The sequence below is a fragment of the Eucalyptus grandis genome, chromosome 9 (genome assembly GCF_016545825.1).
Source record: "Eucalyptus grandis isolate ANBG69807.140 chromosome 9, ASM1654582v1, whole genome shotgun sequence".
Taxonomy (NCBI): Eukaryota; Viridiplantae; Streptophyta; class Magnoliopsida; order Myrtales; family Myrtaceae; genus Eucalyptus; species Eucalyptus grandis.
Window position 1 is genome coordinate 32284967 of NC_052620.1, and position 27796 is coordinate 32312762.

General features: G+C 37.2%; 3 protein-coding genes and 1 non-coding gene across 4 annotated transcripts; all 4 read left to right on the plus strand.

The window, feature by feature from the left end:
- The first annotated feature begins 3193 nt into the window (after nucleotides 1-3193).
- Nucleotides 3194-3290, plus strand: LOC120288652. The gene has a single exon (XR_005546754.1). It is a non-coding gene; the product is annotated as a small nucleolar RNA R64/Z200 family (small nucleolar RNA).
- A 3391-nt stretch (nucleotides 3291-6681) lies between these two features.
- On the plus strand, nucleotides 6682-8526 carry LOC104419331 (AAA-ATPase ASD, mitochondrial). Its single transcript, XM_010030960.3, has one exon. The coding sequence runs from the start codon at nucleotides 6743-6745 to the stop codon at nucleotides 8318-8320; it is 1578 nt and encodes a 525-aa protein (XP_010029262.1). The 5' UTR covers nucleotides 6682-6742; the 3' UTR covers nucleotides 8321-8526.
- A 2640-nt stretch (nucleotides 8527-11166) lies between these two features.
- On the plus strand, nucleotides 11167-12618 carry LOC104420667 (AAA-ATPase At3g28580). Its single transcript, XM_010032466.2, has one exon. It carries the CDS (start codon nucleotides 11167-11169, stop codon nucleotides 12616-12618), a length of 1452 nt encoding a protein of 483 aa, XP_010030768.2.
- Nucleotides 12619-23909: 11291 nt separating this feature from the next.
- On the plus strand, nucleotides 23910-26518 carry LOC104419332 (AAA-ATPase At3g28510). The gene is made up of 2 exons (XM_010030962.3): nucleotides 23910-24134; nucleotides 24743-26518. Exon 2 carries the CDS (start codon nucleotides 24765-24767, stop codon nucleotides 26211-26213), a length of 1449 nt encoding a protein of 482 aa, XP_010029264.1. The 5' UTR covers nucleotides 23910-24134; nucleotides 24743-24764; the 3' UTR covers nucleotides 26214-26518.
- Nucleotides 26519-27796: the final 1278 nt, after the last annotated feature.

Sequence of the window (27796 nt, forward strand, 5' to 3'; positions counted from 1 at the left end):
TAGTATTTGTGTGTGATTTGTGACATCTCGAGAAATGTAGAATATCAAAGGGCAAAACTTGTGAAAGATATAGGAGTTGATGGATTGTTTTTTTCTTCACTGCTGTAAGCTTGAAATTTAGCGCATTCCTTAATAAGAAACAGGAATTTGCTTCTACCAATTACATGTATCTAACTCCAGCCCTCCAAATTCATAATTAACTATAGTCATTTGAACTATATATCTGCTAATTAAAATAATTTAAGATAATTGATTATTCATATTGGTAGTCCACTATGAAAATACAAAAGATGAATTTCATTGTAGTTGAATATTAAAAAAAAGAAAAGTTACAGGAATTTGAAATGGAATATTTTATCGTCAATATTAAAAAAAAAATTAAAGTATTTTCCCAAATTTCTTTTGAATTTTGAGTTAAAACTTAAATTACACATTTCAATATGTATAACCAAAAGATATCGGCACCTTTTCTTTTCGATACGTTTGATTAGGGTGATCAATGTTAGAGTAGCTTGTAACATGTGATGGCACATTCTTCTTGCTTAGTTGAGTGGGCTCTCCAGTGGACCAAAGAATATTATTTTCGGCTCAACTATTTTAAAGTTGGCATCCGCACATTGCGATTTTGGGTTTGAGTTTGTCTTAAGAAGCCTTGGGCCCTTAACATTTTCATAGATCTCGCAAAAAATTGGCTTTTATTTAAGAATGAGAACTGAAACTTTCACATATTCATTAAGCGAATGTTTGGAATTCAAAATTTGTTTACGTTCTCGATAGTCATTGATATAATCTTGTCCGAAATGCTGTCTCTTCATCGTGTGCATTGCTCGTGTTCATTTGTAGCGTGCGTATGTCTGTATATACATAACTTCGTTCTCAAAATTTCAAGTGTTCTTTCTCATTATATATATTGTGGTTAATTCTGCCAAAAGAATACAGTATTAGTACTTTATGGAGAACAATCTGTGCTAAGGTCAGTCCTAGTTAGGTAGAACTTGATCTCTACCTAGTAAAGCCGGTTTCCCTAGTTTTTGAAACTTAGAATCTACCATATATACCTTGAAACTTAAAACTTACCATGTCAAAAGATTTCAAGACCGGTTTTAGGATCTACCGCGGATTGATCAGTTTCATTTTTTTTTTTTTCGTTTTTAGTTAACCAAATGAAAGTGAATATAATAATAAAAAATCTTCGTTTGTCAATACAAAAATCCGTAAAAAAAATGAACACCTAAAACAAATAAACAAAAAGTTCAAATCACGTAACCGTGGTTCATCAATTCTCATTTTCTAGTCTAGTTCGGTTCTTATTCATGAATCCTATACTAAATCGTACAATATCGATTCTACTTGTTTTTCAATCGGGAACCAAAATAATGACCGCAAGACTTGGAATCAAACAAGTTCCTATAACCTGTTCAGTCCGATTCTCAATTTTATCTTGGGCTCATACTTAGTTATTCGCCCCTAATTTGCATGTAAAAGTTATTAGAATGGCTTTCCGACCATACATGACCCTGGTCATGCGTTAACGCAAACCCGAGTCTACACTCATTCTACACGAGGACGAGTATAATACTAGAAAGGGGGACATTATTTAATTAATTTTATATGGCCACGCAATAATAAACGCTTATTCTTCAGGACTGATTCCAAAAGAGAGTGTGAACCCAAATATCTTTCACTTTCTTTTTTGGGGAAAAAGTGGGGAACGAAACAGTCGCGCTGTTGCTTAGCGACTTTTCTTAGTGTTTTTTAACGTATATATTCAACTTTGCAGGATGTCATAGGTCGACTTTTGAGATCAAAATCGTGCGATACTTAGACTCTTTTCGACTTGTTCTGCTCTTACGATAGTCATCTAAGCTTAGCCTTCCCCTTGCTTGCTGCCTCACGTTGCCTATTCTAGGTAATAAAGAGAAACCGTTTATTTTCTGTTGTCATTGTGTTGGATATGGAATGTTATAAATGAAAAGAGAGTTGACCCTTATATATATATACACAAATCCTTCAAATTGATTGTATATCTCCCATTGATCTAATGTTGAAAATCCAATCTCTACATACACAATTTATATTCAGTAATCACAAGATTTCTCTAGGATACAAGTAGAATTAATACCCCTAAAAATACTCCAGGGTATCTCAAAAATCCTAGATTCCTAAAAGCTTCAAGGGACGCCCGATCTTCTTGGCCGCCTTCTCGGTCTTTTGTCTTGTAAAGCTGCATTTGGCAACACAAATGCAAGCTCAAAACGGCACAACACAAGACGTTTCCTTCAATTTTCTGGGTGATATGCTTGCTTATAAAATAAAGACTAAAATAAATAAAAAAAATTACCGACAAAGACCCGGAGTTTCCGACGACATCGCCATCCGAGATAGCCCTTCCAACTTTTTTTCCGGGAAAAGATGCAAAGCATCCAAAGGAGGCCGGCCCAACTATGACGTTAGAAGTCAATTTATCCAACCACCGTAGATATTTTTAGGTTCTTTAATTAGGGCGATGAGTAATTTAAATTTAAACTTCAGGATTAGGTCAAGACTTCGTGCCACATGTGTAGCAACAAAGCGGTACTGTACTAATGACATCGCGACTGTTGTATAAGAGATGTTGCCACTACCGAAATTTTTGCTGTTTTTTCTAGAAATAAAGCTACTTAAGCTGCGTAAGTTTCAGGAGTGGGTTTCAACTCCCACGTCCTGTAAGAGACGGGACAAAAGTCTGAGAGTGAGTGTAGAATAGGAATAGAGTAAGACTGACCAAAAAAAAAGCTGCTAAAGCTATAAAGGGTAAAATGAGATTATTCTCTCTTTCGATGACCTATGAACCGGTCCATACTTGACTGCCCAAGCAAACAAACGGCTCTCATCCAAATGAATGTCCTACAGAGAGCCAATATTCCTTGAGACGAAAGGATCTAAACCTCTGAATACCGAGACCAACACCCGTTGTCTTACCACTTGATCATGTCCCGTTTCGCTTTCTTTTCAGTAGTAACAAACACTAGTATTGCTCTAAGAGGGTTTTCAATTTCACGTCTAATTGGTACTATATGATTAGGTATCGAATGAGTAGGCTGACTTCTGCGGAATCAATGTGGGAAAAAATCATTCACAGTTGCTTTGACTTCATAATCAGGTACATAATAAATTTGTTATATATGATCTCCATAAGTTCTTGATTGTTTCACTTCTGCTGTGATGAAAGATGAATAAAAAATAATGCACATGTCAGACTTCGGAGAATTACATCATTGAGAAGAAACACTCAAAACTCTCAGCAGAAGCGTCTTCCTAAACAAGTTTGAATGTTTTTTCTTTTTATTTTTTTCACCTCCTCTGTCCATAAACAATCAGCAATCAGAAAATCTCTTCTTATTTTTTTCGCCACTAGTCAAAGAAAATTAATTTTCATTACCTTCATTATTGATATTATGGGAAAATATGAAAATATCTTTAATTTTTGTGAAACAAAGTATATAATAACTATTTGTCATGACCTAAAATTGCCAATCAAAGATGTGCAAGGATTAGTCAGGGCTATTTAGTAGTATGCCAAATAGTGCTTAATTCTACTATTTTGTTTCCTAGAAAAAAGAAAAAGAAAAAGAACAGAATTTCGTTTGGCAATACTTTTGTTTCCGGAAATAAATTTGGAAAAAAATCAAGAAGTAAAAAAAAAAAAAAATGTTTTTAACTCCCAAGAAAAACTCTAGAATCAAGGCCAAGTTATGTTCTTTTTTTCTTTGTCTTTTTTCATCTTCTTCTTCCTCTTGCTAGTCATCAACTATGGCAATGGCTGACGACTGGCCAAACAAGGCCGGCGATCTCACCAATGGTTGGGCTAGGCTTGGCCTTGCTGAGGGCCAACAATGGGCAATCGGCTGAAGGAGGAAGGTGGAAAAGAAAAAAAAAAAAAGAAAAAAAGTAATAAAATTATTAAAATATTAAAAGAAATTATAAGTTATAACAAAAATTGAAGGTCGTATCAAATGTATTTTTATTCCAGAAATAAAAATTATATACAGTTATCAAACGTTTTTAAATGCTCAGAAACTCATCAAGGGAATAAAATCAGAATTTTTTTATTTCTAAGTAGAAATTATTCTCAGGAATATAATGGTTATCAAACGTATTCTCAAGCTCTCTTCGTAATCAAGTCAAAATACTATGTATAAAATGTTGGAGTAGGAGTCGTGTTCGAATTGACTAACTAGAGCAGGAAAGAAAACGTGTTGGAACTCTTGCTATCCGAATTGATTAATCGGAGGAGAAAGCAAAATCGAATTGGGACTCTTGCTTTAAAAGTGTCTATACGAGGGCAGTCCTAAGTGAGACAAAATTTAATGGGGAAAATTGTACAAAAATCCTAAATCTGTTATATTTTTGCCAATTCAATCTTAAACTTTTTAATTTTATCAATTCGATTTTTTTTTCATTTTTCCAATTCAGTCCGGCCAAATTTGTTCAAAAATTACTTATGTAGATAGCTGATGCGTGACACTTTTTTAATAATATTTTGAATTTTTTTATGATTTTTTAAATTTTTTTGCTTTTGGGGGTTCGGATCTAGCCGACAAGGGTTGCCGGGCAAATCCAAAACCCCAAAAAAAAAGCCAATTTTTTTTTTTTAAAACATAATAAAATAAAATATTATTAAAAATGTGACACATTGATCAATTTCAACAATTTTCGACCAAAATTGAACAATTTTCGATTGACAAAAAAAATGAAAAGGTTTAGCACTAAATTGACAAAATGTAAAAATGTTTATTGAAAAATTTATGACCGAATTGATAAAAATGCAATAAGTTTAAGACTATTTGGACAATTTTCCCAAATTTAATGCATATTTAATGTCGTACTCATGTCAAAATGATATTATAGCTTTTTTGTCTCGCAGTTATCACGTGTATTTTATATATCTACACCAAGCATCATTTCGTCTTACTCTTCGGAAACCGTCCTTCCTCAGATAACAATAAAAAAAAATGTAACAATTGAATTGTATCAGTCATCTTAGAATCAAATTACTCTACAAGTACCCCCGTTTAATATGCTCCGATCAAAAAATAACTCGCCCTTTTTTTTGGTATCTCTCTGTTTATTGTTTTCTTTTTGCATAAGCGGGTCGACTATCAAGAGTCGACCCTCGGACCCTTTTGGCTCGTTCACCTCTTGCTAAAGACGCTTAGGCTTAGCCTGCCCTCTTCACTCGCTCACTCGGCTCGCTCTGGATTGTAAAGAGAAACTTTTGGAGAGAAGTATTTGGGAGAAAATACTCTATTACGTTTTGTTATGTTGGATATACGGAGTTACCAATTAAGGGAGATGACTCTTTACATATACCGATCTCAAATTACAATTGTATGTCTCCCCTTGATCTAACGGCAAAAATCCAGTTTCCTAATACACAGTCTACCTCCATCAATTATAAGATTTCTCTAAGTGAAATTCTCATAATATCCCCAAGAAATTTATAAGTGTAATCCAGAAAACCCTACACTTCTGGAAGCTTCAAGGCATACGGTCATCTTGGCCTCCCCTTTAGGACTTTAAAATTGTTTGGGTGATATGCACGCCTTATCATCTCAACCAAAAGACATAATTAAACAAATTAAAAGTATACCAATAATATTAGAAATTTCCAAGGACATCGTTTTCCGACACAGGCTTTGGTCTTTTTCAAGTCATTTCTTGGAGAAGAGATGCAATTGGCTCTAAAGGAGGCCGGGCTCACAAGTTAGTCTGCTCTTTTCTTTGCAAGTTTTTAAATCATGACATCACATAGATAACATCACAAGGTAGTTAGTCCAACCACCTCAAATATATTAGGTTCTTTAATTAGGGTGATGAATTATTACTTTCGCAACATGTGTATAAGAAAGTTTGGCTCAATTTTGGTCAAATGCTTGATGTTGTTGTTTCTGGAAATTCCAAACTATCTTGCCACTACTGAAAATTTTGCCGTATTTCCAGAAGTAAAGCTATTCAAGCTTCTGAAGCTGAACGGGTACAATGAGATTACTTTTGTTCTCTTTTAAAAACAGCAAGCCGCCTAACTTGCACTTGAAGATATCTCTTATCGGGACACTCTGCGTTCAGGCTTCCAGTAAAACGTTGTGTTCTCTCTGCAAGCGTCTAAACTTCTGGGGTTTGGCGATTGGTGATAGATAAGAGGCACCTCTAATCGGTTAAAGAACGTAGACCAATTTGACAGTTCCCAACTTTCTATTTGCTCGTTGCTCGGCACTTTTAAAGCGTGAAATAGTACAGAATTCTGTTCCAAAGCTTAACCTGCCTCACGTCGGCAGATCATGCGTGCGTATACTGTTCCATTTGAAAAATGTAGAGAAGAGACTAATTCAGTCCTTGAAATGGCGGTCAGCAATTCCACCTCTGCCAGGTGACCGCTGAACCTAGAGAAACTCTGGTGGCTGATCTCATTTTCAAGATCAGTGACAGTTTGTCCTTCAGTGCGGTCCTGCTGAGCAGTTTCCTAGCGAGTTGTTGTGGCACCAAATGACAAAAATCTGACCGGTTTCCTATCAACTTCCCATCCCACAAACAAATAAGAAAATTCAGGGAAATGTTTCTTGATACCCAAGAATGAGTATCCAATCACATAGCTTCTGTCTCCCTATATAAAGCAGCACAGGTGGAGTGTCATGACTACTGATTCAAACTAATTCACTACACTGGACCTTCCCAAAAATTTCTTTGGAGTAAGAAGAAAAAAATGTTTTCTGGAGAGATGTTCACGGGCTTCGGATCCGCAATCGGCGGTCTGGTAGTCATATGGGCCATGTTCCAGCAATACATCCCTCCCCAGCTGCGGGACCATGTGGAGCGGTACACCCGAAAGCTGGTGAGCTTGTTCTATCCGTATATTGAGATTGTGTTCCCTGAGTTCGCAGGGGAGAAGCTGAAGCGAAGCGAGGCCTACTCGGCCATCCAGAACTACCTCAAGGAGAACGCCACTGCACGGGCCAAGCGGCTCAAGGCGGACGCCATCAAAGATAGTACCCAGTCTCTCATTCTGAGCATGGATGACCACGAGGAGGTCACGGACGTGTTCAAGGGGGTGAAGGTCAGGTGGTCGTCGAACAAAACCACCCCCAAGAACGCGTCTATTTCCTTCTATCCGATGACTGAGGACCGGAGGTTTTACCGGCTCACCTTTCACCGGAGGCACCGGAAATTCATCACAGAATCTTATGTTAAGCACATCTTGACTGAAGGAAAGGCGATTGCCATGAAAAACCGGCAAAGAAAGCTCTATACAAACAATCCTAGCCAGAATTGGTTTGGATACAAGCGAACCAAGTGGAGCCATGTGGTTTTTGAGCACCCAGCGACGTTTGAGACTCTGGCGATGGAGCCGAACAAGAAGCGGGAAATCATGAATGATCTCAAAAAGTTCAGCGAAGGGAAAGAGTACTACACTAAAATAGGCAAAGCCTGGAAGCGTGGTTACCTGCTCTATGGTCCCCCTGGGACAGGTAAGTCCACCATGATCGCTGCCATGGCTAATTTCTTGAACTACGATGTGTATGATCTTGAGTTGACAGCGGTCAAAGACAACACTGAGCTGAAGAAGCTAATAATCGAAACTTCAAGCAAGTCTATTATCATGATCGAGGACATTGATTGCTCGCTTGATCTGACGGGCCAAAGAAAGAAAATGGAGAAGGACGATGATGACGATGACGACGAAACGGACAATCCCGTGAAGAAAATGGAGAAAGAAGAGAAGAAAGGCAGCAAGGTGACTTTATCTGGTCTTCTCAACTGCATTGATGGCATCTGGTCAGCTTGTGGAGGAGAGCGAATCGTCATATTCACCACCAACCATGTGGACAAGCTCGACCCTGCTCTCATAAGGAGAGGAAGGATGGACAAGCACATAGAAATGTCGTATTGCTGCTTTGAGGCATTCAAAGTTCTTGCAAGGAATTATTTGGACATTGACTATCATCCACTATTCACGACGATTAGTGGACTGTTTGAGGAGACCAAAATGACCCCTGCCGATGTTGCAGAGAACTTGATGCCTAAGTCCGACAGTGAGGATCCAGAGACTGGCTTGAGGAACTTGATAGAAGCGCTCAAAGCGGCAAAGGAGCTGGAAGCAAGGAACAAAGCCGAGGAAGAAGCGCGGGCAAAGGCTGAAAAGGAAGAGCAAGAAAAGAAAGAAAATGGTGTGAAGGAGGAAGTGAAAGAGAGTGGAAAATCTGATAAAGAAGTGAAGGCAAATGGGGTCATCAATGGAGGAGTGGCTGCCAAAGAAGTGAAACAGAATGGCTTCGCAGTGTAGACGTTGAAGAAACCAGATGATCCTGAAAAATTGTAGTAATATGTAGATTTCTTCTGCCTCGTATTTTGTGTGTGATTTGTACATCTCAAGAAAACTAGAATAGGAAAGATTGGCAAAATGTGTGAAAAATCTAGGAGTGGATGGATTGGTTTCTCCACCGTTGTAAGCTTGAAATTTATTGCATTCGAAATAAGAATTTGCTTTTACCAATTATGTGTATCTAATATTTCATAGAAGCTGGATGTCCAAACTCTTATATAACTAAAATCATTTGAAGAATATACATACTAATTTAAAGAATCTAACATAATTAATAAGTCATATTACAGAGTTTACTATGAAATACATAAGATGAAAATTTTTACTCTAGTTGAAGCAAATAAAAGAAACTCGTGGAATTCAAAAAGGAATATGATCTATTGATGGTATTAACAAAAAAAAAAAAAAAAAAAAACCTAAGGTATTTTGTAATTTCTTTTGAATTTTTAGTTAAACATTAATAACATATTCCAATATGTGTAACCAAATGATGTCGGCACCTTCGCTCTTTCAATACGTTTGATTAGGATGACCATGTTATTATAGCTCGTAATATGTTTGGGAAATTAGTGTCGGAAATCAATAATGAAATTGGACGGATCTAAAATGTGACGGTGTCTTCTATTTGACCAAGGTGAGTGGGCTCTACAGCCGACCAAAAAGTAATGTTTTCGGCCCAACTGTTGGTAACATTGGCCTTGGCACTTTGCGATTTTGGGTTTCAGGAGTTCGTCTAAAGGAGCCTTGGGCCTTTAACTTTTTTATAGATCCCGAAAAACTCGCAATTTTCACTTTTATTTATGATAGAGTGCTAAAACTCTTCAAAGCATTTAGATAGGCATTAAAGGCGTGTTTGTTTGGGAGAAAATTCCATGACCAAAGGATGCCAAAGAAATGTTTTCCCCCTTTTCAGGTTAAGGAATTCATTTTTCTAATTGTAAGCATGCATATATTTTTCGACCATAAATGGTTTTCCGTTAACTGATCATCTTCAGCAAACTAAACACTTAAAAATTTTAAAAGACTAATTTGCCAGAAATTTCTTCACTCAAACAAACACACCCTAATTGACCGTTTGAAATTCAAAATCTTTATGTTCTCAATAGTCCATTGGTATAATCATTGTCCGAAAAGTCATCCCTTAATTGCGTGCAATGCTTGTGTTCATTTGTAGCATACTACGTTTGTATATTCCTTATCACAACTTCAAGTATTCCTTCTCGCTATAAATAGCGTGATTAGAATTCTGCTAAAGGTAGGAGTAAGTCATGGTTTTAGGGTAAAACAACCGGACTGGTGGAGACCGGATAGGAATTCACATTTGCATATCAAATTGAAATTTACTCAAGAAACGGAAACTGTCGTGGGGAAAAAAGTAAAACAATCTACAATTAAACCAGACTGAGTATAAATAACAGAAAAATGCTTGGGTAACGGCGGTCCCTCTTAAGAAAGAGACGGTGCCTTCCCCGCCAATCAATTTCCCAAACATACTGGTTAAATTGCTTAGCTGGTTTCTTTGAAAATTAGGAAGGAAAATATCCCTTGATGGGATGATAGTGAGATTCCTTATATGATAAAAATGAAATTAGGAAAGTGATTAATGTGAATAAAACCAATAAAATACATATAACAATACAAAATTTATAATTCGTAACTATTCACGCAATCACCAATTGTATATTACTAACGAAAGTAACTCTGCCGTCATGCAAGCAACCTCCTAACAGAAAAATGCTTGGGTAACGGCACCGTTACCAATCTAAAGAAAAAGGATGGCTCAGGATGCACCGTTACTAATCAAAAGTAACCTGCCGTCATGCAAGCACCCTCCTAAATAACATGGTTATAATTCTGCTAAAGGATACGGCAATAAATGGACTTTAGTTTAATCTATGGGAAATGGCTTTCCGACCAAGTTTGATGACGGGACTTCGCGTTAATGCAAAAAATTATTGTTTTGCTGGGCCAACTCTCGTTCTGCACGAGGACGAAATATAATACTTAAAGGAAGGAAATAACTTAATTAATTTTGTGTTGGCCATGCAATAAAAGAAGCTTTTTCTTCAGGAAGAATACCAAAAGAGAATATGAACAGAAACATTTTTGTCTTTCTTTATCGGAAAAAAGCAGGGAAGGAAACATCCGATTTGTTTGCTTAGCGGTAGTGCGCACAGAAAGCTAGGAAGCATGCATTATAAATCACCTCATCAAGCGACATTCTAACACAGACCAAATTGGCAGTTTAGCTCAATATTGCCCTCAGTTCCTCAAGTCTGTACACACAATTTCCAATCAGTGTTGTCCACCCTCCTTCAAGTTTGCGAACTTGATTTCTTGACCATTGTAATTGGAATTGAAAACTGTCGGAAAAGCACAGTGCAATTCGGTGCGAGAGCTTCACGTGCGTATCAGAGGTATGAAACGGCGATCCTGATGTAGTTTCTCTCTAATCTAGCACATTAGATACATCAGGTTGATCTCAGAACCTGAACTAAGTTAGCTAGAATAAACGTGTATATACCGTTCAAAATGAATCAAAGCATGTCTTCAGAAAAATTCTCAGTGCAATGATTAGTGCCAGCAATTCTTGTGACCTTCATCTGCAGAGGATTTACATGCATGCTATATCCAGATAGCTTCCCTTTTTCTATCTCCAACAATGTTTCAACTAATTCATCGATCTAATTTGCATCCCAAACAGATTGAAACTTCTCTGTGCTACTGATTATTGCCAGATACTAAAGAAAATTGGGCTTGTCCTCGTCTATGTCCTAAATCACAGATTCAAACTTCACGGACACAACATGTTTACTCAGTATGGATCTGCGATTGGCGGGCTCGTGCTCCTACAGGCGATGCTCCAGCAGTACTTCCCTCCTGTACTCCCTAAACTCTTGGAACGATATTTCTACAAATGGGTGAGCTTCTTCTATCCATACGTCGAGATCTCGTTCCACGAGTTCACAGGCAAATACATGAAGCGCAGCGAGGCCTTCATGGCCATTCAAAACTACCTCACCGAGAATGCCGCTTCCCGGGCCAAGAGGCTCAAAGCAGATTCTGTCAAAGACAACCGGCCCCTCATCCTGAGCATGGATGACTACGAGGAGGTCGATGACGAATACAACGGCGTGAATATCACGTGGTCCTCGAACAGAATCGTCCCTGCGAGCACGACGTTTTCGTTATATCCCACGACACAGAACCCGAGGTACTACACGCTCACATTCCATCGGCGCCACAGGAAATTGATCACTCAATCTTACGTCAACCACGTACTGACCGAAGGAAAGGCGATCGCTAGCAGAAACCGGCAGCTGAAGCTCTACACGAACGACCCGCAAGACTCCATGTGGATCCATGCAGTTTTCAAGCACCCCGCGACGTTCGAGACCTTGGCCATGCACCCAGACAGGAAGACGGAAATAATGAATGACCTCACGAAATTCACTGAGAGCAAAGAGTACTATGCTAAGATTGGCAAGGCTTGGAAGCGCGGGTATCTGCTTTACGGTCCACCCGGGACTGGTAAGTCCACCATGATTGCTGCGATGGCTAATTTCTTGAAGTACGACGTGTACGATCTAGAGCTCACAGCGGTTAACGATAACACGGAACTGAGGAGGCTTCTGATTGAGACCTCAAACAAGTCTATCATTGTGATCGAGGACATCGATTGCTCTCTCAATCTCACGGGCCAGAGGAAGAAGGCAGAGGAGCAGAATAATGACAAGGACGACGATCCTCTAAAGAAAATGACCAGAACAGATAAGAAGAGTAGCAAGGTCACTTTGTCTGGTCTTCTTAACTTCATTGATGGAATTCGGTCTGCTTGTGGTGGGGAAAGAGTCATAATATTTACGACTAATCACGTCAATAAGCTCGACCCTGCTCTTATAAGGAGAGGAAGGATGGATAAGCACATCGAGATGTCGTATTGTTGCTTCGAAGCATTCAAGGTCCTCGCCAAAAATTATCTGAATGTCGAAAACCATCCATTGTTCGAAACAATTAGCCGGCTGTTCAGCGAGACCCATATGACTCCTGCCGATGTTGCGGAAAACTTGATGCCTAAGTCCAACAACAAAGATGTGGAGGCTTGCTTGAGGAACTTGATAGAAGCTCTCGAAGCAGCGAAGAAGAAAGCGGCAGAACGAGTACGGCTGGAGGCAAAAAGGGAAAAGCAAGAGAAGAGATTGAAGTGGTGGAGAGAAACAAAAAAGAAGGTGGAACATCTGCTAAAGAAGGAAAATTGAGCGAGTTGATCTGCCAAAGATGAATTTTGTATCGGATTACATGCTCTAGTTTTTGTATTGTTTGTTTTATATTTCATTACGTAGTCCAGATGAACTTTTCTATCCTGTATTTACTTTCACTCCTTTTAACTATTGCAGATCACAGACATTCTTTGTTTCTTTTACTTACTAATTTTTTGCTGCCGGAAGTTCAGCTAAACAATCGCGAGTCCTTCGATTTCCTCAAACTAAATGGTCCTCGGACCAAATTTTGGTTTGACCTCATGTCCTTGGTCTTTTTGTTGCATTTGTACTAGAGCAAGCATATAATAACAAATTCGAAATTGTAACAAGCATTGCATTGGTTCTATACCTGATTTATAACTCCAAAGTTTCTCTGGCCGTTTGCTAAAAAAGGATTTCTTTTCCATGAGCCGTCGGAGGGGAAGCTAAAGTAAGCGACTCAGAAAGGTCATGTGGTTTTATACTCAAACTACCTACAGGTTTCAAAACTTGCCGACAACTAAATTTTAATTGGTATTGTAATATGATAGTAAGTGAGCCACGGTTTTATGAAAGTACCAACAATTATATAGCTTGATACGTGATAGTATGTTATTAATAGTTTTGTAGAAGTACCAACAGTTATTTTACTGTTTTAACTTATCCGTTATTTCTATTTATTACCAATATTTACTTGTTTAGCTTACCAACGTTTTAAAGTTATTAACTTTTATACAAAGTTACTCTCATGTGAGTGCATTTATTAACTCTAATTTGATTGGTTTAGAATTACCATACGTTCCAAAATCTTACCAACATTTATATATAAGAACGTCATATTAAAGTTGCTAATTTTCATAGAAAGTTACCGGTATTAACTTTTAATATTTACTTACTCTTCACGATTCAATTACCATTTAGATTTAATTTTAGTAATTCTTGTTTGATTGAGTTAGCAATGCTTATTAAATTGTTTCGAAATCACCTCCTGTCTTAATAGATTTTCAGCCCTTTATTTTATTTTATTTTATTTTATTTTATTTTATTTTATTTTTATTTTTATTTTTTTTTGAATGCTGTAAGCATGTTAACGTTACTAGTTCTTATAAAAGAAATTACTAACTATTATTCTAGCCATCTTACCAATTTATATTTGATTGCAACTCAAGTAAATTGGAACCCAAACAGTTATGTACAAATGTTTACAATTTACTGGAATAGTTTTCACTTTTGAAATAATCAAATAAAAATTGGTAAATAACTCAAATAAGAGTTGGTAACTTAAACTTCACGTATAATTATTGATAAATTATTGCAATATAGTTGGTAATAGTAAAAAAGAGTCTAAAATATTGCTGAGCTCTCCAAATTAATGTCGGTAAATTATTGAACGAATTGATAGTCTTGAAACAATCAAATAAACATTGATAATTGATTCAAAAAGTAGTTGATAGTTTTACATAGGGATAGGTAAAAATTTTCTGGTCGGTATGTTGCCGTAGATGTTAGTAAATTATGGTAACAATTGGTAGCTTTGAAACAATCTGATAAACATTGGTAACTAAGTCAACTATCAGTTGATAGCTTCAAGAGTTGGTAAATTCGAAAAAAAAAAAATTTCTTGAGTTTGGTGATTTTGTATAAGAATTAGTGATTCTCGTATTTCTTAGAATAGTTATTAATAACTGGGACTGGAAATATGGAATAATATATTTTTCTTCTGCCTCGTATTTTGTTAATGATCTGCGACATGAAAGATCGGCAAAACTAGGAAATATCTAGGAGTTGATGTATTCTTTCCTCCATTTTTGTAAGTTTGAAATTTAGTGCATCCCTTAGTAAGAAATAGGAACTTGCTTATACGGATATGTGCATAACGTTTCATGGAAGCTGGCTGTCCAAATTCATAGTTGACTATTAATCATCTGGAGGGAAAAAAAAAACTACTAATGAAAACCCTCTGAGATCATCAATAACTCATATTGCATAATCCCCTATGCAAACTCAAAAGATTCCATTTTGGTCGGAAAAAGAAAAAATAAGAAGAAAAAATATAACTGTGGAATACAAAGAGAAACATATTATGATAATGACATCAAAGAAAAAAACCCAAATTTTGACTTATCTATTTTAAATTTTGAGTTAAACTTAAATATCTTTTTCTAACGTGTGTAATTAAATATTGAGTAGATCTCAATTAGATTGCTCTATTTCTCGTGGTTGAACTCTATTTGCATGACAAATTTTTTTTTTTCATAATTGTGATTATTTTCGTCCCAAGAATAGAAACAAAAATATGGGTTTACTAAAATAAAAAATAAACAAGCGATGGGGCCAAAACCAATTAAACTTGATTGAATTCTGCATATGGACACAGAAGGACTAGATTGACTTAAACATTAAGTTATGGGAGGTGGCTTACCGACCAACCTGGATTACGCGCTGATGCATATTCATGCTTTAGCTGAGCATCTCATCCCGCACGAGGACAAGGATAATACTAAAAAGAAGGATACCATTAGATTAATTTGATATTGGCCGTGCCATAACAAAAGCTTATCCTTCTGGATTGATACCAGTAGGAGAGTGTGAATCGAACTGTCTTTATCTTTCTTTTTGGGAAAAAGCAGGAAGGAAATCTTCCAGTTGTTTCTTAGAGTTGGTGCGCACGGAAAGCTAGGAAGTGTGCCTTTACTGAAAAAAAAAAAAAAAAAGCTAGGAAGTGTGCGTCATACATGCCTCATCAAGTGACAATTCTAACCCAACCATATCCCAATTCAGCTCAGTTCCGCTCTGTTCCTCAATTCCAGAGCACAATTTCTAGTCAATATTGTCATCTCTTCTTCGAGTTTGCAAACTCGATTTCTTGGAATCGAAGGATTGTGGGACAAGCTGCAAAGCATTCTGGGATGAGAGCTTCACGTATATCAGAGATATGATAGTATGATCCTAAATTGAGAATTGACGCGAAAGTTGTTCTTCAAAGAAGATTATAGTAATTGTTCGTGGAGAAGGTCACGGAGAATTGATATTGCTTCGTTACTAATGTAGAACTCAATTTACTCTGATTTGAGATGCCGTTATCGTGGATGCTCTAGTTGATTTGTGCTCCAGCATGAGTAAAAATATACATAAAGTTGATTCCAGAACTTGAACATTAAAGTTGGCCATGTTGTTCTTATGCTCCTTCAAAAGAGGCGGGCTTAAAACTCGAGACAAGACATAAATCCATATACATGTTCGATTCGTAGGAGAGATGTTTGCGCTGTACGGATCTGCGATCGGTGGGCTTGTGCTCCTAGTCCTAGAGACAATCCAGCAATACATCCTTCCGAACTCTGCTGTCTCTTGGAATGACAATTCCACAAGTGGGCAAGCTTCTTCAATCCCTACGTCGAGATCTCGTTCCCCGATTGCATGTGAAGCGCAGCGAGGCCTCCGCCGCCATTCAAAACTACATCGCTGAGAACGCCGCTTCCTGGGCCAAGAGGCTCAAAGCAGATTCCGTCAAAGACAGCCGGTCCCTCATCCGGAGCATGGACGGCTACGAGAAGGTCACTGACGAATACAAGGGCGTGAAGATCACGTGGTCCTCGAACAGGAGCACCATCCACTGTTTGGAACAAATAGCCAGCTGTTCAGTGAGACTAATATGACTCCTGCCGGTGCTGCAGAAAACTTGATGCCAAAGTCTGACAACGGAGATATGGAGGCTTGCTTGATGTTGATATCCAGAGTTGACCGTACTACCATGTGCTGGTCGGGTGGGTAAGAGATTGAGTTGGCACCCAATGTGGACTGTACCATCACGGGCCGATCGCATGAACAAGAAGTTGAGGATCATACCATCATGCACTAGGCACGTGCGTAATACAATGCAATTATGCATCTTAACGTGTTGATATATGACTAGTCATTGACAAGCCTACGAGTAAAAAATCGTTAAAATATGTCTCGAGTTTAAGTTTATTGAAATGAAGCCAATCCAAGTTTATTTGTGTGTTATCTCGATAGATCAAAGTTCAAGATTGACCATCGCCTGCGGTGATCCAGTTAAATAAGTGCTCTCATGATCATTTGCTAGAGGAGAGAAGTTCGAATCCCGCTGGCCGCACGGGATCTTAAATGCGACGTCGGAGTAGTGGATCCTCCGCTAGCGTTGCCCTAGGGTTTACCCCTGTTACTTCGAGCTTATCGGGCTGTCCGTATTGGTACGGCGCGCGGGTTCTTTGAGTTATAAAAAAAAAAAAAAAGTTCAAGATTGGATCTTGCATAATGCTGAAATCTCATCCGTAATGGTGTTGTGAACTTGAACGTAATTTATTTCCTTTAGGAGCTGCAGTCGGCGAAGAAAGAGACAAATTATATATGCACGAGTTGGTTTCTACATTGAAGTCAGCAAGGAAAATAAATTTGAGGAGAGTTGACTGTGGATACCCTGTTCACGTTGGACTCGTTTTCATGAAGGGATAACAATAAATTAAAGATAACGAAATCTTTTCTTGCGGAAGTCGGTTTGGGAGATTTGTTTTTTATTCTATTCTAGTCCACGTAGGAGTCACTTTCAAGAATTTGAAAGTCATCAAGTTCACTATATATATTTGGCAGTGCGTGGAGAAGATTGCATGTCATCTCAAAATGAGTGCTTTGGTTTGTTCGTTCATGCAATTACATCCGAGAAAAATTAGTGTTTGTAGCCGTGAAATTTTGTGGTAAGATTTGTGAATTTTTTATGAGATTAAGAAATTATTTTGCAAGGAGTTTCTGGACTAAACACTGCTTGTGTTATTGGGTATAATTGGGGCTTCAAAAACACCGTGAGTGTTTGAATGACTCAAAGTGAGTAATCTTCATTGTATTGCTTGATCTATAATGAATTTGTCGCTGCTCTTCCTATGAATGAAGGTCTCTACAACCGAACAATGCAAATCTTGTATTCGATATATATTATTCTTCTGTTTATATTATTGTTCAATTGCTCACTTTCCATACTTAGTGATTAACGGTGAAACAAAGGATTGCCACATGTCCAATTGATAGAATACAATGGCGAAGATCAAAATGGCTGCCTAAATAATGTTGGTTTGATTAGGGTCTTCAAAATATTTCAAGAGGCGCCAAGGGAGCGCACAATTGAGAAAACGGTTAATACCTAGTCATTAGATTAATGTCGGCAAACTAGGAAGTATTAAGACACGATCAAAGCTGTTATACAGGAAATGGGTGAGTTGATTACAAAAGGAACATGTCTAAAGATAGATGCGGTTACTAAGAGGTGAACAGTTTCTAAGGGGTTATCAAATTTCTCTATAAATACCTTGGAAGAGCAACGGAGCACCCCCGGACATGACATCGAATGTCTTCACATTATCACATTTTTTTTTATCTAGTTAAAACTTCCAAATTCTTGTCATTGATTAGATTCCAACAAGTATCTTTATCCTGGTGCAGTATCATTAATTAGATTCCAGTGTTATACTTTTTGTCCACCATCGTTGATTGAATTTTGGCATTATATCCTCTACCCAAGTATATTGTTGTTGATTAGATTCCAACATTGTGCTATCACAAGTCTAAACGGTGTCGTCGATTAAATTCTAGCACAATTTAAGTTCAATTTAAAGATTTGAGGTTTAGCCATAAGGTTGTATAGTTTTTTTGTAATTAAAGATTTTATATTATCATATTTGATATCCTTTGTTCGGAATTAGCAAAACCTGTGTCTCCTCTAAATAAAAGCCAAACATATCGTTTGGTAAAAAATATTTTGTTATGAGGACAAAATCGGTGAAACGCTTGAGGAACTTGGTACAAGAGCTTGAAGCAGCGAAAAAGAAAGCCGACAAAGAAGCACAACTGAAGGCGAAAAGGGGAAGGCGAGAAAAGAGATGGAAGTGGTGGAGAGTGTTGGAATTTTGTTTGTTAAAACAAAATGAGTGTTTTTTACTTTGTCCCACATAGAAAAGGTGGGAGCAGGAGGGTCAATTTATTAATGTGGGATTTCCCTTTTGTAGTTAAAGGAGTGATTAGGCGGGGCTAGACCCCACCATACCCGCGTGTGGGTGCGCGAATAATTGCGCGATTATTTGGTGCACTTGGCACGCCCGTGCGCCCGCAATTTAATTAGCATTAATCCCTTGCTATTTTTATTTTTTTTTTTAGTTCAAAGGTTGCCTTTTAATTTGAGAATTTCGGAAATGAAATATAAATGAAAATTCGAAATTCTATTTTAAAAAAAAATTATTCTGAATTTTGTTTGTGTCTTTTCAAGACAATCTTTGGAAAATTACTTATTCGGTTTTAATTTTTCCGAAGGATTGCAATTGTTCGTTATTCGACTTCTTCCGAAGAGTCGCATTGGTTTATCCGAACAATTTTCTAAAGACGTGTTTATTCGCAATTTTCATGAAGAGTTGCAATATTGTTTCATATATATACTTGTCATTTTCGGAAAAAAAAAAAGTGTTGTCATTTTCGAGTTATCTTTCTGAAAAACAGCAGCCAATTTTTCGATTGTTTCTTAGAAAGACCCTGGAGAAATACTAAAATTGCTATTTAGTATTCTCATCCGAGACTTTGTTGTATCCTGGAGGATTTTTGCCGGTGACCATTAGCAACGTTGTGGGTCAAATAAATCCTTAAAGAAAGTGATATCACGCCTCAAAGTCCGTGTTATTTTACTTGATCCGATTTCATTGTTCAACCCATTTTGAAGACATATTTTTCCAACAGAGAGAAGCTAAAAAGAAGGTGGAACACCAGGTAAAGAAGGGAAATTGAGCGGTTCCATCGAAGGAAGGTTGAATACTGAGGAAGTGAAAGACGATGGAATGGCTATGCAACTGGGATGGGACCTAATTGAAATCGGTTAACAAATGGGGAATACAAATATGCTCTAGTTGATGTATTTTTGTTTTATATTTGATTTTAAGTGAAGCAAAATTTGAAAGGATAGGGTCAAATTAGGAGACTCGCACACAAAGAGTGCCAAAACTTGGTATGAGGATACTTAAGTATTAAAAGTTAAAAAAATGTACACTTAAGTGTTAAAATTGAGTAAAATGAATCAATTAAATGTCAATGATGAGAAAATCCTACCAAAATACTAAGGTGTTATTTTTTTGGCAAGACAAGTTCAACGTTTTGCATAGTGACATGGTTAGATAGGCAAAAACGATATCATTTTGCTTCAAATTTAAATTTTAATATAAATATTAATTAAATTTTTACAACTAAATTATTATTATTTAAAAAAAAAAAAAAGAAGAAGAAGAAGAAGTTATAAAAAAAAATTATTTTTTTTTAAAGAAGGAAGAAGAAGAAGTTGCAAAAGGCGTTGGGTGAGGGCTATGCAAGGCCTCGCCATTCTTTTAAAAAAAATAATAATTTAGTTTTAAATTTGATTTACATGATATTTATATTAAAATTCAAAAAGAGGCAAAACGACATTGCTTTGACTTTTCTTTGCTGACTTAGTTTTTCAGTGAGCCACGTAGATGAGTTATATTATTAAAAAAAAAAAAATACCATATATGATTTTCAGGAGTGTTTGCTAGACTTGACACTCAGATGTCTCAATTTTTTTTAAAAAAAAAGACATTTATATGTATCTTTGTAACTTTTAACACTTATGTGTACATTTTGTAACTTTTAACATTTAAGTGTTCTACTGTGCTAAGTTTCGATTTCTACTATACTTTTGCCTCAAATTAGAGAAATGTTTAAATAGTGCAGAAAAGAGACAAATAATATTTCAATAGGAAAATGATTAGCTAACTGTACTGTTAGTGTGGAGAATGGACAATTCCTTAGCCACACAATTTGGATGAGAGAGAGGGAGAATTGTGTCTTGCTTGGAAACTTGTACATGCTTATGTTTGAGAAAAGAAATTTTTATGGACATCCTTTGATTGTCACATTGTATACGGTGGTCCCATTCATTTTGATATATATTTAATTAATGAAAAGTACATAAGTTTACTTATAAGTTTTATTATTAAAAACAAGGAACGTTCATATGCCTACTTGTGTAGGAAGAAAGAAGACTACACAGTCCAAGCATGTGAAAGCGTCGTGCGCCGACTTCATAGAAAATCTCTGCCGACTTCATAGAAAATCTCTTTTCCTTATTTCTAGCTAGATATGCGTTTCTCGATGATGATGTGGAGAATGGACAATTCCTTAGCCACAAAAGTTGGATGAGAGAGAGGGAGAATTTTGTGTCTTGCTTGGAAACTTCCACATGCTTATGTTTGAGAAATGAAATTTTTATGGACATCCTTTGATTGTCACACTGTATACACAGTCCCAGCATATTTTGATATATATAATGAAAGCGTTTTATTATTAAAAACGTTCATATGCCTAGGAAAGAAAGAAGACTACACAGTCCAAGCATATGTGAAAGCGTCGTGCGCCGACATCATAGAAAATCTATTTTCCTTATTTCCAGCTAGATATGCATTTCTCGATGATGATCGTGATGATTGTTTTCTAAGGAAGCCACTCCCCCTTTTCCAAAATGACCTTTGACCGATGTCACCCCATTCACTTTGTCAGGAAAGTCGGGCTCTTCAACACTTTGAATCAATAAGCATTTAATACTGATTCTGGGAAAGATTAGGAATTAAATCAAGAATCAAGACAGATGAACAAGTGGATTGTACGAGCATTAGTATGAACAAATCACTGAAGACAAGAAACATCCATTTGCCTACTTGTTTAGAAAGAAAAGAAACTAAGGTCCTATTTGTTAAAAGTATTTCTGTTCTCCGAAAAAAATTTTTATTTTTTTTTATGGGAACAAAAAAAAAAATAAAACATATTTGGTAAAACTTTTGTTCCCGATAATATAATTAGAACAAAAACTAGAAGTATAAAAAAGTTATTTCTTGTTCTAGGGAATAATTCCGAGAAACAATTTTTCTCTTTTCTTTCTTTCTTCTTTCTTTTGGCCGGTGACCCCGTCAGAGCGTCGCCGACGCGAGGTCGATCTCGCACCACTTGGGCGAGGTTGAGCCTCGTTGGTGGCTCAGCGAGGCTTCGGCGAGCTCGGTTGGTCGTCAGCGGCCGTCGTGGCCGACAATCGGCCACAAAGGAGAAAGAAGGAAAAAATAAGAAAAAAAAAGGAAAAACAAAGAAGAAAAAAAAGGAAAAATATAATAAAAATATTGACAAAATTAAAAGAAATAACAAAATTATACAAGTTTATCAAATGCATTTTTATTTTTGGAATAGAAATTTTTGTAGTTACCAAGCGCATTCTTATACTTAAAAATTGTTTTTGAAAACAAAAAAAAACTATTTTTATTCAAAAATTATTTCCCAAAATATAAATGTTACAAAACGCGCCCTAAATGTGCGTTTGTTAACCATTCCATTCCCAATAATAATTTATGTTCAAAATAATTTTTTTATTATATTCCCCAACAAATTTCTTTATTTCAAAGGACATTTGTTTTGTAATTATTCTGTTTTAGAGAAGAATTTTTGCTTAAAAATATTTTTTTCTAATTCCGTTTTCTAAATGAGTTTTTGAGCATTCGAAGGTATTTGGTAATTACACAAAATTTTATTTGGAGATCAGAAATAATTTTCTTTTATTTTTTAAATAATATTATTATATTTTTCTTTTTTTTTTCCTTTTCACCGATTAACAGTTAGAGGAAGAAGAAGAAGAAGAAGAAAAAAAAAGAAGAAAAAGAAAATTGCTTAGTTCTAAAGTTGTTTTCAAGAATAAAGGAAAAACCCTTTTTTTTTTTAAATTTCTAGCTTCTATTTTAAATTTATTCTTGAGAATAAAAAATTAAAAATTAAATAAATTTTTATTTTTTTGTTTCGAAAAATAAATGAATAGAAATAATTATTATTTAGCCGATGATCAAATATCGTCTAAGTTGTCCAGAGTCCAAGAATGCGGAATCACATGTGCATTGACTCGATTGTGTATATTCTCTGTCCTCAGAGAGACAGAGACAGAGAGAGAGACGTGATAAATTTGCCCTGTCTTCTTGGCTTTTTCCCGCATTATGACATGACGTGACATCAACCAATCGGCGTCATACATTCTCGTGCATCAAGATAGCATTGCCGATCCACAATTTTTAAATACTAATTGGACGGACCGCACGCAATGGGGGTAAAGTTTAATAAAATAATGCCTGTCGCTGACTCGATAAGTGGCGTGGCCTTTTGTCCTTTGAGAAAGAGACGTGGTGGGAGTAGCTGGTCCTGCTGTAAAGAAGAGAAAAGAAATCGGTAAACAGCTGATTTTGGACCATGTGCCACGACTCACGTCAAATCGAGTTGGATATTCCTTTTCAATGGAAAAGTGATTCCAATTTTTTGTTTTTGTTTTTAACTTTAACTTAATATACAATTTAATCCATAAATTATATTTTCAACATTATATTAAATATTTTTATACAATTTTAGGATTCAAAAGTTCAGAGATTATATTAAATAAATTAAATATTTATTAATTAAATTGCACATTGAACAAAATTTAATGACTATATTTAATAAATCAAAAATTTATAGAACAAATTATATATTGAGTTAAAATTCAGAAATTGTTTGTGCTATTATTCCCTTTTCAATTATCAAAGAGCACTATTTTGATTGTCACCTAACTTCCTTCAACCGGTTTCAGACCACGGATAAAACTCAAAGGGAGATAAAGGATGTAAAGCTTTGACAGTTGAAGCTTGCCTTCTGGTCAATTCCTCTGGAGTGGTTGTTGCTACTGATCAATTTGACTCTCGGCTCCGTATGATATTTGCCCGAAGCGGTTGTTCTCGCCGGTTGAGGAGCATCTGGACCGTTTTGGACAACATCCCATGTCGTAAGATCCGTTGAATTTAAGTAAAAAGTCATGTTACAGTTCTGGTCTAATTGGCACATTGGCATTTTCAGTTTGAGTTCTGTCTTATGGAGCCTTGGGGTCTTCAACTTTCTAATAATAAAGTGACTTTTTGACATATAGAGCAAAATGACAAGAAAGAAGGAAAATCGAAAGAGAACTCCTCCTTGGTAGCTTTCCCACCAAAGCCAGACCATGGCTTCGCGTTCATGCGAATCTATGCTCTAGCTGAGCCTGCCCTGGTTTCTGCACCGAAGACTAGTATAATACCACGAAGAAAATAATTTTTTAATTAATCTTTTCTTAGCCATACAATAATACAAGCTTATTCTTTAGAATTGATACCAAAAGACAGTATGAACATAAACTTTATCTGTCTTCCTTTTTTGGGAAAAAAAGCAGGGAAGGAAACATCCTAGCAGTTGCTTAGCAGGGGAGGACATTTATAAATGTGCACTCATCCAGCGACCTTCTAACACAAACCAAATTCGCAGTTCAGCTCAATATTGCCCTCTGTTCCTCAACTCCAGCACACAATTTTCTAATCAATATCGTCCTTATTTCTTCTTCAAGTTTGAGAGCTCGGCTCCTCTGTCGTTGTATTTGGAACTGAAGGATTGAAGGAGGGTGAGTCGCGGCGCATTTTGGTGCAAGTGCTTCCCGTGTATCAGAGGTACGAAGATACGATGCTAATCTAGTTGATCTCTAATCTAGCATGAGTAGATATATATAAGTTGATTCCAGAACCGGAACACTAAAGCTAGCTCGGTGTTTCAACTCTAGTCGACATGCTCCTCCAAAAGAGACAGCTTAAAACTCAAGGCATAGATGCATAGGTGAAAGAAGACAAGAAGCTAAGGGAAGAAAGGAAGAGTCGTAAAAAAGGAAGAGGAACCTTTGGGAGAATTTTCTATATTCTATTCCATTCTTTTACTGTGTACAAAGCCGAGTAAATGTAGTACAGGTGTACGAAAGAAAGGAAATTCTTTCAATGAATCAAATCTAATATTTGATTAATCCAATCTAATCCTTGAATAATTTAGTGAATCAATCTCAATCCAAAAGGATTTCCTCTAGATCAAGCGTATCTTCCAACAATATGAGATCTCCAAGATGAATCAAAGCATGTGTCTAGAAAAGTTCGTTCCGGTTTTGTCACTTTTCTGCGGAAGAAAGACAGAACCATTTCCAGATCGCTTTTCCTTTTTAATATCTCCAACGATGTTTCGGCTTATAAATTGATCTTATATGCTCGTCCCCATTTACTCTCATAACTCGCAGATTCGGGATTCAAAGAAACAAGATGATTGCCCAGTATGGGTCTGCCATCGGCGGGTTCATGCTCCTACAAGCGATGATCCAGAAATACTTCCCTGCCATGCTCCGCGACCTCCTGGAGCGTTACTTCCACAAATTGGTGAGCTTCTTCGATCCCTACGTCGAGATCTCGTTCCCTGAGTTCACGGGCAGGTATATGGAGCGCAGCGAGGCCTTCACCGCCATTCAAAACTACCTCACCGAGAACGCCACTTCCCGGGCCAAGAGGCTCAAGGCAGATTCCGTCAAAGACAACCGGTCCCTCATCCTGAGCATGGCCGATCACGAGGAGGTTGCCGACGAATACAAGGGCGTGAAGATCACTTGGTCCTCGAACAAAATCGTCCCGCCGAGCACGATTCTCTCGTTTCATTCCGTGGCGCAGAACCAGAGGTACTACAAGCTCACGTTCCACCAGCGTCACAGGAATTTGATCACTCAATCTTATATCGACCACGTACTGACCGAAGGAAAGGCGATCACAAGCAAAAACCGGCGGCGGAAGCTCTACACAAACGACCCGCAAGACTGCACGTGGATCCCTGCGGTTTTCAAGCACCCCGCGACATTCGAGACCCTGGCTATGCACCCGGACAGGAAGAAGGACATAATGAACGACCTCACGAAATTCACTGAGCGGAAAGAGTACTACGCTAAGATCGGCAAGGCTTGGAAGCGCGGGTATCTGCTTCATGGTCCGCCTGGGACCGGTAAGTCCACCATGATTGCTGCGATGGCTAATTTCTTGACCTACGACGTGTACGACCTAGAGCTCACGGCGGTTAAAAATAACACGGAACTGAGGAGGCTTCTGATCGATACCTCGAGCAAGGCTATCATAGTGATTGAGGACATTGATTGCTCGCTTGATCTCACGGGCCAGAGGAAGGAGGCAGGGGAAGATGACAAAGACAAGGAGGACGACAAGGATGATAACCCCCTAAAGAAGATGACCAAAAAAGAGCAGAAAAGCAGCAAGGTCACTTTGTCGGGTCTTCTTAACGTCATTGATGGAATTTGGTCTGCTTGTGGTGGGGAAAGAATCATAGTATTTACGACTAATCACCTCGACAAGCTCGACCCTGCTCTTATACGTAGAGGAAGGATGGATAAGCACATCGAGATGTCGTATTGTTGCTTTGAATCATTCAAGGTCCTCGCGATAAATTATCTGAATATCGAGCACCATCAGCTTTTCGAAACAATTAGCCGGCTGTTTGGCGAGACTAAAATGACTCCTGCCGACGTCGCGGAAAACTTGATGCCTAAGTTTGACAACGAAGATGTGGAGGTTTGCTTGAGGCACTTGATAGAAGCGCTCGAAGCAGCGAAGAAGAAAACCGAGAAAGACGCACAGTTGAAGGCAAAAAAGGAAAAGCAAGAGAAGAGATTGAAGTGGTGGAGAGAAGCTAAAAAGAGGTGGAAAATCTGCTGAAGAAGGGAAACTGAGCGGTTTACTGGAGAAGCGAGAGACGATGGAATGGCCATGCAACTCAGATGGGATCAAATTGAAGTCATTGAACAGATTTTGGAAGAGTAGTATTAAATGTGGAAATATTTAGTAGTCCAGATGAATTTTTCTTGCCCTGTTGTTACTCTGTAATAAGTTTACTCCTTTTAGCTAGTGCAGATCATTGGGTTCTATGTTTGCTTCTTCTTCTTCTTGTTTCTTTTTTATTTTTTATATTTTTAGCTGTCGGAACTTCTGCTAAACAATCGTGACTCCTTTGATTTCCTCTATATACATGGTCGTTGGACCAAATTTGGTTCGATCTCGTAACGTTGACTGGGTCAAAAAGGTATGCAAAGAAAAGGAAAAAAGAAGAAGGATGACTACTGACTACTCAACAAAGGATGACTACTGACTACTGACCAAATATGGACAGACAGCACGCACGTATCAGAAAGGAAAGAGGAGCAAAAATAGAGGAAAGGAAGGAGAAAGAAGAAAGAGAAAGGAAAAAGGAAGGGGTACTTGTCAACGACGCCTCCTCAGCCCGCATTACGAGATTGTCTTGCTTGGATGGCTAGGTCGGTTGATTTTTGGTATTCTGTGATGAGGAATGCCGATCTCTCTTTTGATATTGTGGAACTCATGAATAGATTTGTCGTATAAAGTTCGATCAAGTGTGTAGCACGAATTGCTTATTGTGAGACGGTTTGACTTCAAACATTTTGTGTACTAGCTTGCGAATTTGCTTCATGGAGATAGCTTCCGAATATATTTAAGAAATTCTTTCATGAGGAGGATTTTGACCAATGAACTGAGTTGCCAAGATTATTTGTTTCGATTTTTGAAACTAATTTGTGATAGAAATTTTATATTGACTTTTTAGAAAGAATTGATTTGTGAAAGGCTATATATTTTGGTTTGTGAAATCAATTGTAATACAAATTGATTAAGAATAAAGTTTTACACAATGATGCGAGTCTCATGGAAGCTACTTCTAGGGTATTGTAATAAAGCACTAAGTGTTACACAATGACACAAATATCATGGGAGCCATCCCTATGGCTTTGTACTATTAATATGTGTTAGTCAAAGGTTAAGTACTTCACGGTGACACGAGTCTAATTAGAACTATTTTTAGCGCCTTGTACTATTGATGTGTGTTGATCAAGAATTGAGGGCAACACGATAAGGTAAATTTCATGGGAGCCACCTCGAGAGCCCTAAGTTGGATATTAAGCATGAATTGATCATTAATGTGTAATTTGAGATTTAGAATTTGATGAAATTAATTAATGGACCTAATCATATTTGTTTGAATTGTGGTGGTGGATTAAATAAATATTTTTTATTTGTATAGAACTTTGTTGAAATGAAACAACTCATTTTTAATTTGATATGTATATTTTATCTTGGGTTTGAAGTATGAGTTTTTGGTATTGATTTATATATATGCATAGTAGTTCTGTTTAGAAAGGATATATTACTCATTGGGTTGTAGTTGCTCGTTACTTTTGTCTTTAATCTTTTCAATGTGACCCCACACCGATGAGCGAGCTATCTCTCTG

Excerpts from the sequence above, each read along its gene's own strand:
- LOC104419331 (XM_010030960.3), top strand. The coding sequence starts at position 6,743 with ATGTTTTCTGGAGAGATGTTCACGGGCTTCGGATCCGCAATCGGCGGT.
- LOC104420667 (XM_010032466.2), top strand. The coding sequence starts at position 11,167 with ATGTTTACTCAGTATGGATCTGCGATTGGCGGGCTCGTGCTCCTACAG.
- LOC104419332 (XM_010030962.3), top strand. The coding sequence starts at position 24,765 with ATGATTGCCCAGTATGGGTCTGCCATCGGCGGGTTCATGCTCCTACAA.